At 42.6% G+C, this 19,529-nt stretch overlaps 1 protein-coding gene across 3 annotated transcripts in view; it reads left to right on the forward strand.

Moving 5' to 3' along the window:
- LOC140714236 (paladin-like) overlaps positions 1 to 19,529 on the forward strand; it is a 271,350-nt gene that overhangs the window by 125,469 nt on the left and 126,352 nt on the right. For all 3 annotated transcript variants that reach the window (XM_073025263.1, XM_073025262.1, XM_073025264.1), the window contains 6 exons: positions 1,111 to 1,221; positions 5,549 to 5,728; positions 9,390 to 9,587; positions 12,332 to 12,472; positions 14,112 to 14,183; positions 16,952 to 17,092. In XM_073025263.1, coding sequence (XP_072881364.1) covers positions 1,111 to 1,221; positions 5,549 to 5,728; positions 9,390 to 9,587; positions 12,332 to 12,472; positions 14,112 to 14,183; positions 16,952 to 17,092 — 843 coding nt within the window. The remainder of the gene's footprint in view (positions 1 to 1,110; positions 1,222 to 5,548; positions 5,729 to 9,389; positions 9,588 to 12,331; positions 12,473 to 14,111; positions 14,184 to 16,951; positions 17,093 to 19,529) is intronic.

A 19,529-nucleotide genomic window follows, 5' to 3' on the forward strand; every position in this document is an offset into this window, starting at 1 on the left:
AAATTTCTTGCCTTTGGCTCAGGTTCGACTGCTGTTCACTCTGAACTTGGTATGGTACTGGTACTGCGCAGCTCTCATTGTTACCTCCTGAAAATATCTAATCAAGTTAGTTACTTCCCATAAAAATTCCATATAGACTTTCCTTGATTGAGCTTGTCTTAATGGAAGTTTACATTGTCTCTCAGAAGTAATTCCAATAACTTGGTCGCCGAAGTTAAACTATTTTGTAACCTTTGATTATACCTTTTAAACCTGGTTTAAACCTTTCCTACTAACAACAGCATGTTAGCAATGTTGTAATCCTCTGGCAAATTGATGGTCACAGTCTCTGCTATTTCTTCCCTTGCTGCTTTGAACAGCCTGGGGTACAGTTTCTAGGCCTAGCAACTTACTCACTTTAAAACTTGTTAGATCCTTCATATTTCTTCTTCTTCTTCTGTGTCCACACTCTACCTCTTGAAGAATAATATCAGTACTTTGTAAAAACAGCTGCAAGATATTCATCAAACTGTGCCCATAACCTCTTGCCTCCAACCACATGTTATATTTTCCAGTCTCTAGTGCCCTAATTTTTCCTTAATTATCCTCATGCTTTCTTAATTTGCCTTTTAATTTCACTCCTGCAATTTTTAACGGTCTCTAGGCTTTCTGTAGTATTAAGTTCTCAAGATCTGTCATGTTTTCCTCCTTTATCTTATTTTGTCTTTAGTGCACCCTCAAATTAAAAGTAAAACCTCACTTCCTCTCCTCCCGCTATCTTTCTTCTTTCCTTATTGTGTTTGCTCCATCGTAGATTGATTTTGAATGCAGTTTAGAAATTTTGTGTCCTCTCTGACATTGACTGTATCACAGTTAACATCATGATAATGGAAATCCCCTAGTATACTTGCCTGTAAAAGATATCTATTAATGCGCTAACTGGCTTTCTTCTGTGTCATAATAAGCTTGTAGGTGAAGGTGGTTTACTTCAATAAAATTGCTGACTAAATGCCGCTATTGTTACTGGATAAAGACTTCGGAGTGGACGAGAACAGGAGAAAAATCAGTAAAGTTAAAGAGCTGTCAAATTGCAAGTGTATGCTATAAAATCCATTATTCTTATTTCAACAGGTCAGAGACGAAGTTCCAGATGTGCTTAGCACCATGAAAGAAATGAAAGTGGCCAATTTTAGAAGGGTTCCAAAAATGCCGATCTATGGCATGGCACAGCCCAGTTTGGAGGTAACTTCTTGCAGTATCTTACTGTAACAGTGGTATACATTATAACACAATCAGTGTTTCCTCCTTCCTACAGGTTTTTAAAATTCAAGCCTGCCTTATTGCAATTGGTTTGTTGTTGCACATGTGTGAAGTTACTCTTGCATTCTCTTCATATAGATCAATTCATTACACAGTGCATTGAGGTGGTACAAGGTAAAAACAATAACAGAATATAGAATAAATTGCAACAGCTATGTAGAAAGTGCAGTGCAGATGGGCATAAGGTGCAAGATTATAACAAGGTAGATTGTGAAGTCAGGGGTCTATCTTATGTATTAGAGAACCTAGCCTTATAGTAGCATGGTAGAAGTTGTCTTTGAGTCTGGTGGCATACCCTTTCAGGCTTTTGTATTTTCTGCCCAGTGAGAGGGAAAGGTAATGTCCAGGGTAGATGAAGACTTTGATTATGCTGGGAGTTTTATTGAGGTGGAGAAAAGTAAAGACAGAATTCGTGGAGGGGGCACTGATTTCTGTGATGTGCTGAGCTTCATCCACAACTCTCTGCAGTTTCTTGTGGTTATGTGCAGAGCAGTTGCCATAGCAAGCTCTAGTGCATCCAGATATAATGCTTTTCATGGTGCATCGACAAAAATTGTTAAGGGTTGACTGTGATGTGCCTAATTTCTTTACATTCCTGAGGAAGCAGAGGCATTGGCAAGTGTTCTTGGCTGTGATGTCTATGTGGTTGAACCAGACAAGTTGTTGGTGATGGTCCCTGCTTGGAACTTGAAGCTCTCAACCTCTGCACTATTGACGTAGGCAGGAAAATGTGCACTGCCCCCGCAATCTGAAGTCAATGACTGGCATTAAGAGAAAAGTTGTTGTCTTGATACCATGTTACTAGGTTCTCTAACTCCTTCCTGTACTTTGACTCATTGTCATTTGAGATACCACTATGATGGTATCATCTGCAGACTTGTAGATGGAGTTGGAGCTGTATCTGGATATGTAGTTTTGAGTGTACAGGGTGTAGTACATAATTGCAAAGAGCTGAGAACAGAGCCTTGTGGAACACCAGTGTTAAGAACAGTCATGGTGGGGTTGTTGCTGCCTATCCTTATTTGCTGCAAATTCCCCCACCAGTTGATCTGCACAGGATCTAATGACATGGCCAGGAACACCAGCTGGACTAGATGCCTTCAATGGATTCACTACCCAGAAGACTGATCTTACATCCACAGTGGTGACTGTGCACTCAAGTGCACTGGGGCCGTTTGGGTGGATGGTTACTAATCCCCTTCTGTTCAAAACATACATAGAATATATTAAACTCATCAGGAAGGGATGTGCTGCTGTTGGCAATGCTGCCCAACTTTATTTTGTAGGCATTATAACCTGAGCTCTGCCACAACTGACAGCTAGTCTCAGACTTGATTTTGGATCATGATATCAAGTTTTTGAATTTGCTTTTCTCTTTGCTTCCACTTGTTTTCTTTCCATTTGCCTGTCCTACCAACTTGTCTTCCTTTAGTACACTTCCATGCTTTCTGCTGATGAATCTTTTAAATCTACGCTCTTTACCCAATGCGTAGTTGAATGGTTCTTTGCAAATCCTGGGGAATGTTACCTGATATATTGGATTTTGAATTCAATGATCATTGGTAGCGTGATATTAATACGCAGCAGCCTCTCCGGACTCTGGATTGGGGATTGCCAAACGTTACGTGGATTTTCTGGTGTAGTCTGTTTTGTCATATGCTTTTGTGATATCATTCTGGAGGAACGTTGTCTCGTTTTTTAGACAATAGACAATAGGTGCAGAAGTAGACTATTCGGCCCTTCGAGCCTGCACCGCCACTCTGAGATCATGGCTGATCATCTACTATCAATACCCGGTTCCTGCCTTGTCCCCATATCCCTTGATTCCCCTAACCATAAGATACCTATCTAGCTCCTTCTTGAAAGCATCCAGAGAATTGGCCTCCACTGCCTTCCAAGGCAGTGCATTCCAGACCCCCACAACTCTCTGGGAGAAGAAGTTTTTCCTTAACTCTGTCCTAAATGACCTACCCCTTATTCTCAAACCATGCCCTCTGGTATTGGACTCTCCCAGCATCTGGAACATATTTCCTGCCTCCATCTTGTCCAATCCCTTAATAATCTTATATGTTGCAATCAGATCCCCTCTCAATCTCCTTAATTCCAGCGTGTACAAGCCCAGTCTCTCTAACCTCTCTGCGTGAGACAGTCCGGACATCCCAGGGATTAACCTTGTGAATCTATGCTGCACTTCCTCTATAGCCAGGATGTCCTTCCTTAACCCTGGAGACCAAAACTGTACACAATACTCCAGGTGTGGTCTCACCAGGGCCCTGTACAAATGCAAAATGATTTCCTTGCTCTTGTACTCAATTCCCTTTGTAATAAAGGCCAACATTCCATTAGCCTTCTTCACTGACTGCTGCACTTGCTCATTCACCTTCAGTGACTGATGAACAAGGACTCCTAGATCTCTTTGTATTTCTCCCTTACCTAACTCTACACCATTCAGATAATAATCTGCCTTCCTGTTCTTACTCCCAAAGTGGATAACCTCACACTTATTCACATTAAACATCATCTGCCAAGTATCTGCCCACTCACTCAGCCTATCCAAGTCACCCTGAATTCTCCTAACATCCTCATCACATGTCACACTGCCACCCAGCTTAGTATCATCAGCAAACTTGCTGATGTTATTCTCAATGCCTTCATCTAAATTGTTGATGTAAATTGTAAACAGCTGTGGTCCCAATACCGAGCCCTGTGGCACCCCACTAGTCACCACCTGCCATTCTGAGAAACACACATTCACCGTTACCCTTTGCTTTCTATCTGCCAACCAGTTTTCTATCCATGTCAATATCTTCCTTCCAATGCCATGAGCTCTGATTTTACCCACCAATCTCCTATGTGGGACCTTATCAAATGCCTTCTGAAAATCGAGGTACACTACATCCACTGGATCTCCCTTGTCTAACTTCCTGGTTACATCCTCGAAAAACTCCAATAGATTAGTCAAGCATGATTTGCCCTTGGTAAATCCATGCTGGCTCTGCCCAATCCTATCACTGCTATCTAGATATGCCACTATTGCATCTTTAATAATGGACTCTAGCATCTTCCCCACTACTGATGTTTTTAACTGCATTGCATTTGTGGTTTCTAAATGACAAATAAACTGAATCTGAATCTGAATCTGAATCATCACCAAAGAAAATAGAAGAATTTCTTTCATTATCTTAGTGTGGTCTGTTAGAGTGTTAGAGCAGAAGTGGGGGAGTCAGACTCTGTATTTGCTTTTAAATGCTGACTGGGTGATTTGAAAATAGCAAGGTTAAAAGGAAAGATAGAGTTTGATATTTCTAGGAATTGAGAGTACAGAAATGAGGGATTCTGCCCTCCCTACACCGCCTTAAAGTTGCAAACACTTTTGGTTAAATTTGCATATTAGGTGCAGTGATGAATATCTGTCTATATGTAACATGAGAAAATGAAGTAATATGTTTCGAATGATTTGTCAACCATTTCATAAGTGAGTGATGTAAAATCAACAAACTGTTTAACAATATTTAATGTCAATGAAAGGTGACCAGTAATTCAAAACTGATAATTAGCATTTTGTAAATTTATCCATAAGTCGGTATCATATTCTACAATTGATCTGAAAAACTTTGTAAGATAACTAGTCTTTTATCCTCGTAACCATGTATTGACCCCAAATTCATGACTGTTTGGCACACAAAGCCAAGGTCACTCTTCTGTTATTCCCCTCTCGTTACCTGGTTCCACCTATCACCAGCCAGCCCCTACCTCGCCAACCTCCCTTCTCCTCATTATACTGGTTTCTTTCCTCTATACCGATGTGCAAAGTCTCAACCATGTCTTTGCTTCATCAGGTGCTGCCCAGGCCACTAAGCTCCTCCAGCAGTTCGTCAGCACCTGCAGAGTCTTCTGTCTTCACTCTTCCATTTCAGCTCTTCTTCCCTTTTCCCATTTTGTCCTGTTTGAAGTTCATCAGCCTACATATCTGAAGTGGGCCATTTTAACTGTAATTCTCTCACTGGTGTTGACATATAGCGTTTGCCAATGTGAAACGAGAGCAAGGGGAGGGGCATTGATTTAAATCCCATTTGTGACCCCAGAAATATCACACATAGCACCTTCCAAACCAAGTACTTAAATAAAGCTGCTATATCAGATACTTCTAGTTTGGGAAATGGTAAAGTCACTATATTTATGTTAAGCTTTTTGTGAGACCTGATGTGGCAGAACATTAAACTCATGGATTAGCAATTCCTGTTGACAGGCATGTGGCACTGTCCTGACTTACCTGACAGAGGGCAAGAGGAACTATACTAACATTCTGTGGGTGACATTGCGAGAGGAAGTGGTGCTGGAAGGCAACAGTCAAATGTACACTCTCCGGGAACCAGCCGCCTTAGAGCAGCCCATTAGAGTACCTATGGAGTCACCGGAGCAGTTGGAGGTGAGTAATCTTTGCAAGGTGTGCTAGAAATGAATAACATCATCAGCAGACGTCATTCTTCCTTCTATTACTTATGCAAAGAAAACTATCATTGTTGTCTCCACTAAAACAGATTGATATAAGGCATAAGAAGCAAGCTCTCGAATTATATACAGCATTTTCTTAGCTTCAAGTGATCCAAGAATACCTTAATAAACAATGAATTACTTTTAGATTTAGTAATCCATTAGTCACCATTAAAAAATACCTGTAGCTACAAAATAAACTGGAGTTACTTTCTGACATCCTTTTCCAAACTGAGAAAGACAAGAGCAGCAGAGGCAGGAAGCACCATCGCCAGCAGCACTTCCTCCCAAGTTATGTACCATCTTCACTTGGAAATACATCGCAGGTCCCTCATCCTTGTTGGGTCTAACTCCTGGAACTGCCCACGCTACAGCACAGTGGGAGTACTGCACCAGTTAGCAGAGGGTCAAGAAAATTAGTTGCCACCACTTCTCCGGGGCAGTTCAGGACGTGTGATAAATTCTGCTCTTGTCGGTAGTATCCAGACTGCAAAAAAAAATGAATGACTACAGAAGCCACTAATTTGTATTTAGGATCAGCAGAGGGCAACCCAATCTGCACACTGGATTTGGGGTAGGACCACCAGAGCCCAGGTCCAAAGTAAGAGCAAAAGTCCAGATACAAGTTAGGTTCAGCAGGTGAGCAGCCCATGTGGTGGTACGTGGATTGTTAAAGGCACTGGGTGAGGTATATGTTGTAGGAGAACATAGTTTTTGTAATTATAGGGTGAACTAAGGACAGAAGTGGACATCAATGTTAATATTATTGGCAATTAGGCTTAGTCAAAATTCCTCAAAATGAAGGTGTCAGCATAGGAAAAGTAGATGGTTAAGAAGTTATGGAGTAATATGGTGAGGGAACAGGTCCCTCGGTCCCATTAGTCCATGCCAACCACAGCATCCTCATTGCTAGTCTCCGTTGTCTTCATTTGGCCCATAACTCTCCAAGCCCCTCCTCTCCATGTATCCATCCAAATGCAGTTTATACTCGGCTCAACCACCTCCTCTGACAGCTCATTCCAGGTACTCACTACCCTCTACTCTCTGTGTAAGGAAGTTACCTCTCGGGTCTCTGCCCTTGTATCTGTGCTGTCTAGTTTTGGGCTCCCCCACCCTGGGGACAAGACTGTGACAATTCACCATATAATATTCCTCACGATTTTATAAACTTATGAGATTACCCCTCATTCCCCTGCACTCTAGTGATAAGGATCCAGAGTGACCAACTTCTCTTTAACTCAGAACTTTTAGTCAAAGCAGTGTCCTCATAAATCTGTTCTCCACCCTCTCCAAATTGACGATGTCAGGGTGAGCAGGACTGTACACAATGCTCCTAATGTGGATTCAGCAACAACTTGTATATCTGCAACTTAATGTAGCTTAACTTGAGCCCGTCACCCCTATTGGGGCATGGGCCACCTGCATCAGCTCGCCAAAGTTCTCATTCCTGGGCCAGTAATCCGAAGTGTAGCCCACTTTCTCCCTCCTCTTCCAGGGATGAGGCCTTTGGAGCTTCTGTTGGCATTTCTGTAGCACTGTTTTCTTAACAGGATGGGTTTGCTAGTCCCATGCCCAACCCCCCACCCCCCGGCCTTTCGCAGCTGGGCTTGGGCCCATCCATGGCGGAGTTGTAAGATAATGTCCTTACTCCTAACCCGATGCTCTGACTGATAAAGCCAGCATGCTCAACGCCTTCTTCACCACCCTTTCTACTTGTGTGGCCATTTACAGCGAACTGTGGAACAGTTACTCCCAGGCCACTGTTCCATAACACTCATCAGTGCCCTGCTATTCACTGGATATACTCTACCTTAGTTTGAATGTCCAAAATGCATCCCCTTAAGCTTATAGAAATTGAAGTCTATGTGCCAGTCATCAGTCTATTTCCCTAACTGACCAAGATCTCTTTGCAATTCATTGTTAACTGCTTCACCATCAACAAACTAGACCCTATTTTAGTATCATCAGCAAACTTGCTAATAGTGCCTTGTGCATTCATATCTAAGTAATTTACATAAATAATAATGTATATGCCTTCATGAGCTGGGACACAAAGTATAACAGTGGGGGAAGGGGTTGTAATGTAACTTTATGTAATATAACTGTAATACAGTTGTAATATAACTGTAGTTACTCCATATTGGAGTACTGTGTTTAGCTCTGGTTGCCACACCACTAGGAAGAAAGTGGTTGCACTGTGGACAGTGCTGAGTATGTTCTCCAGGCTCGGTGATGACAAGAGTCTGGAGGGGTTATGTCTGTTGTCTGTGGATCAATGGAGGCTGAGGCAGACTTGGTTGTGGTATTATGTGCATAGATGGGGTGAATAGTAAGAAACATTTTGCTAAACTAAAGAGCATGGATTTAAAGTAAAAGGGTAGGAGCTTTAGAGGCAATATGAGGATTTTTTTAAACAAAAGAAATACATTGCTTGAAGGTATGCTCCACAATATTTAAGAGAGCGTAGAGAGATACAGCACAGAAACTAGTTCTTCAGTCCACAGCATAGGGTCCATACCAACTATTTACACCAGCCCTTCATCAATCCCATTTATTACTTTCCCTTTATTTTCATCAACTCCTCACCTACTCACTAGAGACAATTGACAATGACCAACTGACCCTCCAGCCACATGTCTTTGGAAGGTAGGAGGAACTTGAAGCGGCCAGAGGAAACCCATGTGGTCACATCTAAACTCCTTTCAGGTGATCAAACCCAGGTCTCTGTAGCTTTGATCAGGTCACTAGCTTTGAGACTGCAGCTCTGCTAACTACTGCACAATGCTACCCTGATTTTCCAGATTGGCACTTCAATTGTGAAGGTAAAAAAGGGTAGGGGTGAGGTGCGGGAAAATGGAATTATTAAAGATGGTGACACAGACTCAGTAGTCTGAAGGGCTTGTTTCTCTGCTGTATAAATCAATGATTAATTTATTTTCTGGGGTACTGTGCAAAAGCTACTGTCTTGTGCTAAAACACCCATTATAGCTAGGCTATGTAGGATGCATGTTACAAATATCAGTAAATGCAGATTGATAAGAATGATTTCTAATATTAATGATTAGAATGTGTTCATAAATTGACAAAATCTCTGGAGCAGATAGCAAAAGGGAGGTCGGACTTTTCTTTCTTACAAATGTAATGCAACTGCCAAATGAACACAATAATTTAAAACCAGGAAGATCAATAATGTTGATCTGTGCATATTCAGCTTTCATACTTTACCAGGCGATCCCATAAAGCTTGAAATGTTACAATGGAAGGTAGAGCAATCAAAGTAATGTAGGCCAGTATGTCTGAGTAGGAACAAGCATCAATATCTGAGAGGAAAGTTGACAAATTGGAAAAGGGAGGTAAACATTTAAGTCCTTAGAGGCATCCTCTGGGAATTTGATAGCATCTGAATATTTTATTTTAATTCTATTGCATTTTTACTGTAAAAAGATAAATATGGCATTTAACTGAAACCAGTTAATAATCTGTCAAAGTAATTATCTGAGAAAAGTAGAGATCAGCTTATTTGTTTACAAAATGAAAAACAGATGGACGTATTTCTGAGTTTTGTTAATTGCCTGGCTTAATTTTTTCTTGAGCAGAAATTAGAGAGCAACCTTAAAAATGAGATCCTGACATCACAGAAGTTGCTTGAAGTACGCCTTGGCGAGGAGAAGCAGATGAAACTGTTTAAAAGCTGCCTCACCATGCAAGAGATTTTTAACCAACTGAAAGGTTCCCATCAAGGTCTGCTGTACAGACGTATTCCCATCCTCGACTGTGGTGCACCAAGAGAGACGGTAAAGGATATTATAGTTGAGAGAAAACCATGACCAGGCCAAAGAAGCTCTTGTAATGTGTCTCCTTTGTGGTGTAAAGTTTAAAAAAAATGGATGCTTATTCTGAACCCTCAGTTCCCTATATGCTGAAGCTGGTAATTCAGGGGTTACTGTTTGGGGCTGATGCCCAGCTTGCTGTTTTGTGTCTGATTGTTGTATGTCATTGGCAAATTATTTAAGTATGGGTTCAGTTACAATAAATCCAATATGCCTGAATGATCACATTTCCTTACTTAGCCTTCAGTAGCAATAATACTGGGTAATTTTAATCCTCCATAAGCTGATGATTACAGCCATTATAGTTCTTTTGCCAATGATTTTATCTTTGACTTAAAATCATAGAGCACAGAAACAGTCCCTTCAGCCCACAGTGTCTATTCCAACCACGATGCCAATTTAAACTGCACGTGGCCCATATCTCTCCATTCAGTGCCCCTTCATGTGTCTGTCTAAATGGCTCTGAAACCTTGCTTTCTTGGGTGGGGGGAAGAATTGGAAGCATCCAGAGAAAGGCTAAGCAGCCATGGGAAGGAGGTGCAAATTCCACACAGGCAGTGCCCAAACTCGGACTGAACCTGGTTGCTGGAGCTGTAAAGTGGCAGGTGACCCACTAGTGAGCGCTTCTGTGCTGTGACCAGAAGAAATGTTCGACACCCACACCTTGTGCATGTCATACATGTGCTGTTTTAATACATTTTCCTTTCTGTTTAATGATTAATAGCAAGATTAATGTGACTCAGTTTTAATTTTCATGTATTGGGAGAGATTGGGCACTGGATGTGACTTTAGGTGACTGAGATATTACAGCAGTATATGGCCAGTGGGTTAGGCATAGAACAGCGTGTCTGGTGTCTGTTTTAGCTCATAGGGAACTCGTTCTGGAAGGCACAATTTCTCATGAACATAGTGCAAAGTGAGCTGAGCATTGTAATACTGATTTAAGTTAGAGCAGCACTAGTGGGGGTAGCATTGCCTGGCCATAGCACTTGATGAATGGTCAGCTACCTAGATGATTAACTTTGGTAAGACACCCACTTGCCTGGGATGCCCAATTTTATGATGAATAATCTCAGCGAATCGCCTAATGTGGAAACGAGTAGGCTGTATGTATTTATAGCTGTGAAATGTTAACTCTTTCTGAGGCATCAGTGAAAAATCATGTTATTCTCCTGCAATAATGGAATGTGGTCAGTAGCTCCCTTATCTTTAAGTGTAGAAGACCAACTGCCCAATAACATAGACAATACATCTCTGTAACTAGATTCCAACAGGGGTACAGACACAGCCTTGAATATCCTTATGCAATTTTGTCCTTTACTTCACTCCCCCAGTCCGACATGGGAAATAGTCCATTCTCCCTCCTCTCCATTAATAATGCTAGACAATAGTCACTTCCTTACATTTAGATTCAGACTGTGGACCAACAATATATTTGAGTTCCAATGTTGTATTTGGTTCTGAAGCAGGCAAATGAATCATTTTGGTCCTTTTAAAACTATTTCTGAAGTGCGAATTGTTACTTTTTAGGTTAAAATTCTGAAGGTTTTCTAAATGTAATAATTCAACCTCTTTTGTTCTGTGTATTTTTAATCACCTTGGTTAGCATAGAGGCTCAGCAGTGAGCTTCAGTCCCAATCTTGGGTATTTTCAGTGTTGAGTATCCACATTCCCCTGTTTCCCTGGATACTCTGATTTTCTCCCACATGCTGGACGTTTAATCGGCCACTGTAAATTACCCCTTAGTGTAAGTAAGTGGCAAGACAGTCAAAATGGAATTTGTGGACATGTGTGAAAATGAAGTTGCTGAGCTACAGAAAGTAAGTGAAATCCAATGCGTGAGATTGTTCTCCTGGGAGCCTCCTTATGTGTCTGAGGAAGTAACAATGCTGCACAGTTACTGTCAGAAGAGAGAAAGACTTGTATTATACAGCACCTTTCAAACCCCAAAAACAGCACAAATATTTTACAGCCACTCAAGTAAAATAGAGTCACTGATCTAATGTGAGAATGGAACCCTTGAGGTATTTGAATAGTCTTCTTATACAGAGCCACTCCTCACATATACACACCCCAAGCATTTCAAAATATTGTAAAACAAGCTACTTGTCTTCAAACATTTGATCTGAACCCTAGCCAGATTAACTCTTTTAGCACCAGCTAGAAATTCCTTTTCTTCATTGGCTACACTATACCAGTTCCATTTAACCATAGCCCACAGGTGTTGCCCTGGAAACTCATTAAATCCACCTTTCTGCTCAGCCTAGTTAGAATCGGTAATGTTATAAACTCAAAATACACTTTTTGTCATTTGCCAGGAATGAAATCTGAGAAAGGAGATCTCCAAGCCTCCCTTAAAATACATCTGTTCAAATCATTTTGTAGCTGCAGTTATCCAGCCCTATAATTATTTTCCTTAATTTAATTCAATGTGTCATTTCTAAAAAAAATTATCCACTCATATCCCACACGTCAACCCTTTACAATTCTAAGGTGCACACCGACCATCCTTAACCAAGTTTCTGTAAACTGTTGAACTTGTCTTTACTTGACACTCAAGTATTCCAGAAGAGAACATTTCAATGAAAGAAAGGAGGATAATTAAAGGAAACTTTTGTTAAATAAATGTTTACTACTTCTGTCTGAATTTATCAATTGTGTCTTTTTACATTTCTCATTGATGTAATTCATTTTTGATTCCAATCAAGGACTTTGATAAATTGATGGAAGCCATAAAAATGGTTTTAACAGAAGATTCCTGTTCAGCAGTCGTCTTTAACTGCCATAATGGAAAGGGAAGGACTACAACTGCCATGGTGATATCTGTGCTCATTTTCTGGCACCTCAAGGTTGGTGTACTGTGTTGGGTTGTTAGGTTAATTGACAACTGTAATATACACTCCTGCCTCTGCTGAGAATTAGGATTTAGTGCATAGAACATAGAAGAGTACAGCATAGTAAGAGGCCATTCAGCTCACAATGTTATGCCAAACCAGCTAAAAAGCAAATCAAAAACACCCAAGCACTAATCCCTCCATTTTCCTTACATCCATTTTCCTATCCAAACTTCTCTTCAAAGTCTCTAATGTATTCTCCTCTGCCACCATACCAGGTAGTGCATTCCAGGCATCCTTGACTCTCTGAGTACCCCTCACATGCCCCTTGAACCTACCCCCTTTTACCCTCAATGCATGCCTTCTGGTATTAGACATTTCAACCCTGGGAAACAAACTCTCTGTCCACTTTATCAATGCCTCTCATAATCTTGTAAACCTCTATCAGATCTCCCCTCATCCTCCAATGCTTCAGAGAAAACAACGCAAGTTTATCCAGCCTCTTGTGTTAGCACATAGACTCCAAACCAGGCAACATCCTGGTAAACCTCTTCTGCATCCCCTCGAAAGAATCAGAATCCTTTCTATACTGGGGCAACTAGAAATGTATGCAATACTCCTGAAGTGGCCTAACCAGAGTTTTATAATGTTTCAACATAACCTCCTGACTTTTGAACTCAATGCCTCGACTAATAAAAACATGCATTCCAAGTTTAATGAAGTAACATTCCTGTTATATTCTCAATGTTTTACATCCTTCAATACAGAACTCTGGGTGGACAAAGCTGTTTATGTACAATCATCTGATCAGATTGGACATCTGTAGCCCTGTGATATCCAGCTGTGAATGGTGGTGGGCAATTAAGCAACTAAAATGGAGGATGAAGTTCCAAGTAATCTGCAAATTTAGGAACTGCTCTGTACACTCAAGTCTAAATCATTAACATATATTAAGAGAAGCCATGCTCTTAGTTCTGACCCTGAGGAACACTACTTCCCTGTCATTTGAAAATTATCAGTTGCTGTAGCTCAGTTCACAAGTACCAGAGATGAAGCTGAAATATTTTGTAATTATCTGCAGTTAAAGGCTGGCTACAGAAAGTTCAGATGAGAAGGTTGAAAGGAAATAAAAAAAAGAGAGTTTTTTTCCCTTTCATTTTCTTACAGACTGGCATCAAGCATAGAAGGGATTGTGGGTGTGCACTGCTGCCTGTGGACAAATGATTGGTGTACTCAATAAAAAAAAAGTTGTCCCCTCTGTGTGAGAAGTGTGAACAAGGAGAGAAAAACATCTTCAAGCACAGCTTGATCACAGTTTTAATTAATCATTGGTGAGAGGTAACAAACACCTCTCCGGATTGACCTTTCCGGATTGTCCTAATGTGAAGCTCTTCTTCTACCCTTTCCATCTTTGTGACCAAAACCCTGACAATGCCTCTCCTCCCACAGATGCTGGTTGACCCACAGAGTTCTCCAGTAGATGGCATGTTACTCCAGATTCCAGCATCTACAATCTCTTGTGTCTGAAATTAAACATTGCTTTTGTGTGTTGGGGTTGACTTTTTTCCCCTCCATTTACACTTCTATTCTCATTCAGCACTGATATAATCAGGAAATAAACATCTGTTGAGGTTGTTTCCTATTTTTGTTCCAGGGTATTCCTGAAAACAGTGAGGATGAACTTGTGAGTGTGCCAGATGCCAAATATACAAAGGGAGAATTTGAGGTTTGTGAAAATATCTCATCAAATAAATGGAATCTCAAAGCTCTCTCAAGACTCAGTGCATATTACAGTTTACAATCTTGCCATTTATAACAGTCTGAAGATCTACTGCTGAACGTCCTCATGGTCTTGCAGCCTAGGGTATTGTGATCCCTCTTCTGTGCTAAGTGGATCTATATTGTGCTGGAGGCTGTCCATGTGGCAGAGCTCTTGGTGATGGTTCTCCACGAACATATAGGGGCCTCCATGTGCTGAGGGATATCAGTGAGCGAAGCCCACTCACCCCTTCCACCTCTAAGTGATTTTGTTTAGGATGAGTTTTGGATAAGTTCTCAAAATCAAAGATAAACCTTTTCACATTATGATCACTCTTTGCTAGATCCTGTCTCACTAGGAGATTGCAAAGTAATCATGTCTCACTGAAAGGATTTAAGATCTAATTAGGGGCCTCATAACACAATGCTGTGTGAAGCCATCTTTAACGGATATATTGAGGCCTCCTAAGTACTATTACCAATTTGATTTGTCTGCTCATTATGAAGATTAAAGTCTCTTGTGATTATTACATTGCTACAAAGATCTTGTATTTCCATATTAATGATCTGTTGAATCGTATAGCTACAGTTAGGGCATCGGCAGTATTAACTACTCTCACCGCTATTTTACTAATACCTGAAATGTGTGGGTTGTCTTTTGAAGAAAGTTGTCCAGACTAGGACTGTAGTTTCTGAAATTTAAAGGTGAGAGAATTTGCGAACACATAAGATCTTGAGGGGTTTTGACAAGTGTGGTGAACTACATATACCTGTCTGGACTGCTCCTGTGGCTCCTCACACAGACCCCTGCTGACTGCTCCTGTGGCTCCTCCCACAGACCCCTGTATAAAGGCGATTGAGGCCTGAGCCCAGCCTCATTCTCCAGGATGTAGTGTTGTTCATTCTTCCAGTCAATAAAAGCCGATATCTCGCTTCTTACGTCTCAGAGTGAGTTATTGATGGTGCATCAACAAGAATGATTTGAAAAGCAGAATCTAGACCTGGGTGTCACAGTTTAATATTAGGTCATCACCTACTCAAGACTGAGTTGAGGCCTGATGGAGGTAGACAAAAAAGGAGAAAGATGGACCCACAGGCAGTAAAAATGGAAACATTTGCTGGAAGGTGAGCTAATGTTTGAAATGATCCTCCAGCAGCTGTCTCTGCCTTCACCCTCCTCACTCCCCTCCTAGGTCCATCTTCCTCTTTTATCTGCTTCCATCTATCAAGTTTCCCAATTCTATCCCTTCCCCTCCTTTACCTGACTCGAACTGCCCATCATCCGCTGAGACCTCCTCTGTTCACCTGCCATCTTTTTGCCTCCATCACACCACTACTTTCTCATCTTTACACCAACTGCTTCCCCTCTCCACTCTCAGTCCTGATTCAGGACTTTGACCCAAAGCATGGACAATTTCTTTCTCCCCACAGGTACTGCTTGACCCGGTGAGTTCCTCCAACAGATAGTTTGTTGCTCCAGATCCACCATCTGCAGTCTACTTGTGTCTCCATATCTAGCTAAACTTTCTGGTGATGCAAGTACTTACCCATTGATGTGTCTGTTCTGAATATCACCATCCCTATTCACTCTAATGGTCTTTGTTATGACAAACATTTGTTTGGCCAGTTTCTAATTTACTTCCTTCAATATATTTCATAATTTGTGCATTCCATTCACTTGATATTTTCAGCTTTACTAGCTGAGTTTGCTGAGCTCCAGGGTCTCTGCTTCCAGCACCATTAGCCTTGCCACACTTGGTCATTGGTTCCCCACTAGCTGTGATCAAGGCTCCAGTCCCTTTACCTGCCCTGAACAGACTCTGACAGCAGTGAGGGTTTTGCTCCAGATACATAGCAGCATCTGTTGCTTGCGGAAAGGCACCAGCAGAGTGACTACAGGAGATGGGAAATGTGGTGATTCCTGCCTTGTCATTGCACATCCCAGTCACACACATTCATCAACTTCTCCAAGGTCTCAGAATCAGGAAATATTCTTCTGCACTCAGCTGTGCCCTTAGAGACTTGAGGAATAACTGGAGATATTTACAGTCAGCGTGTCCCCCTTACTGCATACTTATCCCTGCCCCCATACTGTCAGTAATATTGATCAGCACCCACTGATAACCAGCTCACTTGTCATGTGCACTGTAAATCTGACTTTCTGTACCCACTACCGCTTGCTCAGGAGGTTGACATATTACACCACCGACTTCCCCTCCTGATCAATCTTCTCCAAAATTTTCTACTGCAGGTCCACACTAGTTCTCCCAGTCCTGAACAATGTGCTCCCTGTTTCTGCAGCTGGGCCCAAGGCTCTGCAATGCTGAGCCTGTTGTGTTCCACCAGCATTTTGTGTGTGTTGTTTGAATTTCCAGCATCTGCAGATTTCCTCGTGTCTGCAATGCTGACATGAGTTGCAACAAGACTTTTTAACTCTGATGCCACTTGGTTGTAATCCTGACGGAATTGAGCTCACAGAAATATTTAAAATTGCCACTTGTGCCAGGCCCGCCACTGGCCCGAGCCCTAATGTTGGGTCTTTCTGGAGGGGGGATCAAGGTGGGGCGTTCAGTATTTTTAATTGGAGCAGAGGCGTGTGAGAGGTGTGGTGCCCAGAAAAAATAACAAATCTCTCTGATGTAGGGCGTAGATTACTTTTCATCCCAGCAGTAAAAAAACATTGAAGAGAAAAAGTTGGAGAGCTGAGATTTAAGTTTTGAATGCCTCCTTCTGCAGGTTGTGATGGAAATAGTACGACTGCTGCCGGAAGGGCATAAAATGAAGAGGGAAGTCGATTTGGCTCTGGACGCTGTGAGTGAGACTATGACTCCCATGCATTATCATCTGAGAGAGATCATTATCTGCACTTACAGACAGGTGAGTGACTGCCCATCTAATCAGCCTTACCAACTGTTAAAGAAACCTTGCATCTGCATGCAAATCGAAGTCTGACCTTGGTGGGGTCAGATTATTGGGACATCTGCAACATGCTCAGCTCTGCGCCCTGATACCTCGCTTGCTGCTCCAGCAGTGTTCCCCAGCAATGAGTGTGTTAGCGGAATCAGTACTGAAGCATGTGTCATTGTAGCATCATTTCTACAGGACTGTGTAACCGACGGTGGTGGGAACTTGGTGAGAAACTCTGCTGTCCTCGCTGTTGCACAGTGACCGGACCCTTGCTGTGTACTCAGTCCTCCTCTGGTGCTTCTGCAGCAATGAAATAGTTAAAGTGATCTCACCATGATATGGTTTAGTGTGGAGTGTGTTGTTGCAGCCATGGGTGGTAATGGGGCCATCTCCCACTACCTATTAAATGCTCCCAATGGCGTGCGCCTCAAATAGCCTCTGGCAACCATGTCCAACACCTTAGCTACAAAGCCCAGCAGAACTGTTTCTACTGAAAAGAGAAGTGGCAAAGGAAGGTCATTGGCAACTTAAAACCTGTCGCTTCGGACATGATGGGGCTTGTCAGCCGTGGGTGGCAGCACATGTTGGAGAAGGAAACTCTGATCTCAAACCTCTACTGCCTGGCTCACGAGGAAGGCATCAGGAGTAAACCCCAAGGGCAAAGTCCGAAGCTGGAGTCCCTAAGGCAGACCTAAATTGCGTTCATCGCTGACTGGCAACTCCTGCGACGCTGCTGGTACCAAACTGTATCAGTCTCTGCCGTTCCTTAGGGCCATCAGAGGGGGAGCTTGCTACATGGGGAATAGCTTGCTCTCCATACCGTACTGCCCAGGCTTCCGTATCTAGACAGCCAGGACACAACATCCACAGTCGACCCTGTCCGACGGAGGCCTCGCTAGGAGTGAGCACCAGGACAATGTACAATAGCACCTTGTGAGGTTGATGCTGAGTAGGGTGGGGGTGCCCTGAGAGGCGGGCTTGGGACATTGCTAGGGACTGGCAGCAAGTCGGCCGTGCCGTGACAGACTTGTTCAGGGGCATCTCTAGGCTGGAGAGAGCTGTGCAGCCAAAGAAAGAGAGGGGGAAATACCAGGATGTGATAAGACAGGCCATAGGATCTGTGCATCAACTCACAGAGTAGCTGTTGCTGGTCCACGTTCTCCGTGTTGACCCATGTACACTGGTGCCACACTGAGCCACTGCATGCCCAGCCATAGGGCAAGGAGACACCTTTCTTTAGCTGCAGGAGTGCCAGAGAGACCAGCAGATGTCATTTTTATTGCACAGTGGAGAGTGTACTTCTGAATGTTCAGACTTCAGTTGTCAATATTTCAGTTTGGAGGCATTAACCAGCTTTTGAAGAGCAATGTCAAAGATCTCTTGGTGCCTATCTTCTGCTAATTCAATGATAGTGGAAAATTTCTCGTGATATTTGAGACAGTGTTAATTCTTCAGTCTGCCTATAATATTTTTAATATAAAAACTGAAAATTCTGGGAATACGTTTAAACCAAAAATCCTTAAAACCTACAAGAGTGAATCTGCAGATGCTGGAAATAAATAAAAACACAAAATGCTGGCAGAACTCAGCAGGCCAGACAGCATCTATGGGAGGAGGTAGTGATGATGTTTCAGGCCGAAACACTTCATCAGGAGTGAAGTAACATGGGATGGTCGAGGGAGGATAAGAAGTGGGGGGAGGGATGAAGTAGAGAGCTCGGAAGTGATAGGTTGGAGGGAAATGGGCTAGGGGGAAGGTGGAGAATTATGGGAAATAAAAGAGAAAGAAAGGTAGGGCTGGGGGGAGATTATAGTGAGGGGGGGAAAGCAAGAGAAAGAGAACCAGACTAAAATTATAGATAGGGATGGGGAAAGGGGCGGGGGCAGGGGTATCAACGGAGGTCTGTGAGTTGAATGTTCATGCCGGCAGGTAGGAGGCTACCTAGGCGGGAGATAAGGTATTGCTCCATCGACCTGCATGTGGCCTCATCTTGACGGTAGAGGAGGCCATGGACAGACATGTTGGAGTAGGAATGGTCTGTGGAATTGAAGTGTGTGGCCACAGGGAGATCCCGCCACTGCTGGAGGACTGAGCACCGGTGTTTGGCGAAACGGTCTCCCAGTCTGCGGCGGGTCTCCCCAATGTATAAATGGCCACATCGGGAGCACCGGATACAGTATATCACTCCAGTTGACTCGCAGGTGAAGTGTTGCCTCACCTGAAAGGACTGTCTGGGGCCTAGCTACCTCACAGCTACCTCTCACAGCTACCTAGACTATTCCTCCTCCCACCCTGTCTCCTGCAAAAATGCTATCCCTTTCTCTCAATTCCTCCGCCTCCGCCGCATCTGCTCTCAGGATGAGGCCTTTCATTCTAGGACAAAGGAGATGTCTTCCTTTTTTAAAGA

Source organism: Hemitrygon akajei, chromosome 21 (genome assembly GCF_048418815.1).
Source record: "Hemitrygon akajei chromosome 21, sHemAka1.3, whole genome shotgun sequence".
NCBI classification, from domain to species: Eukaryota; Metazoa; Chordata; class Chondrichthyes; order Myliobatiformes; family Dasyatidae; genus Hemitrygon; species Hemitrygon akajei.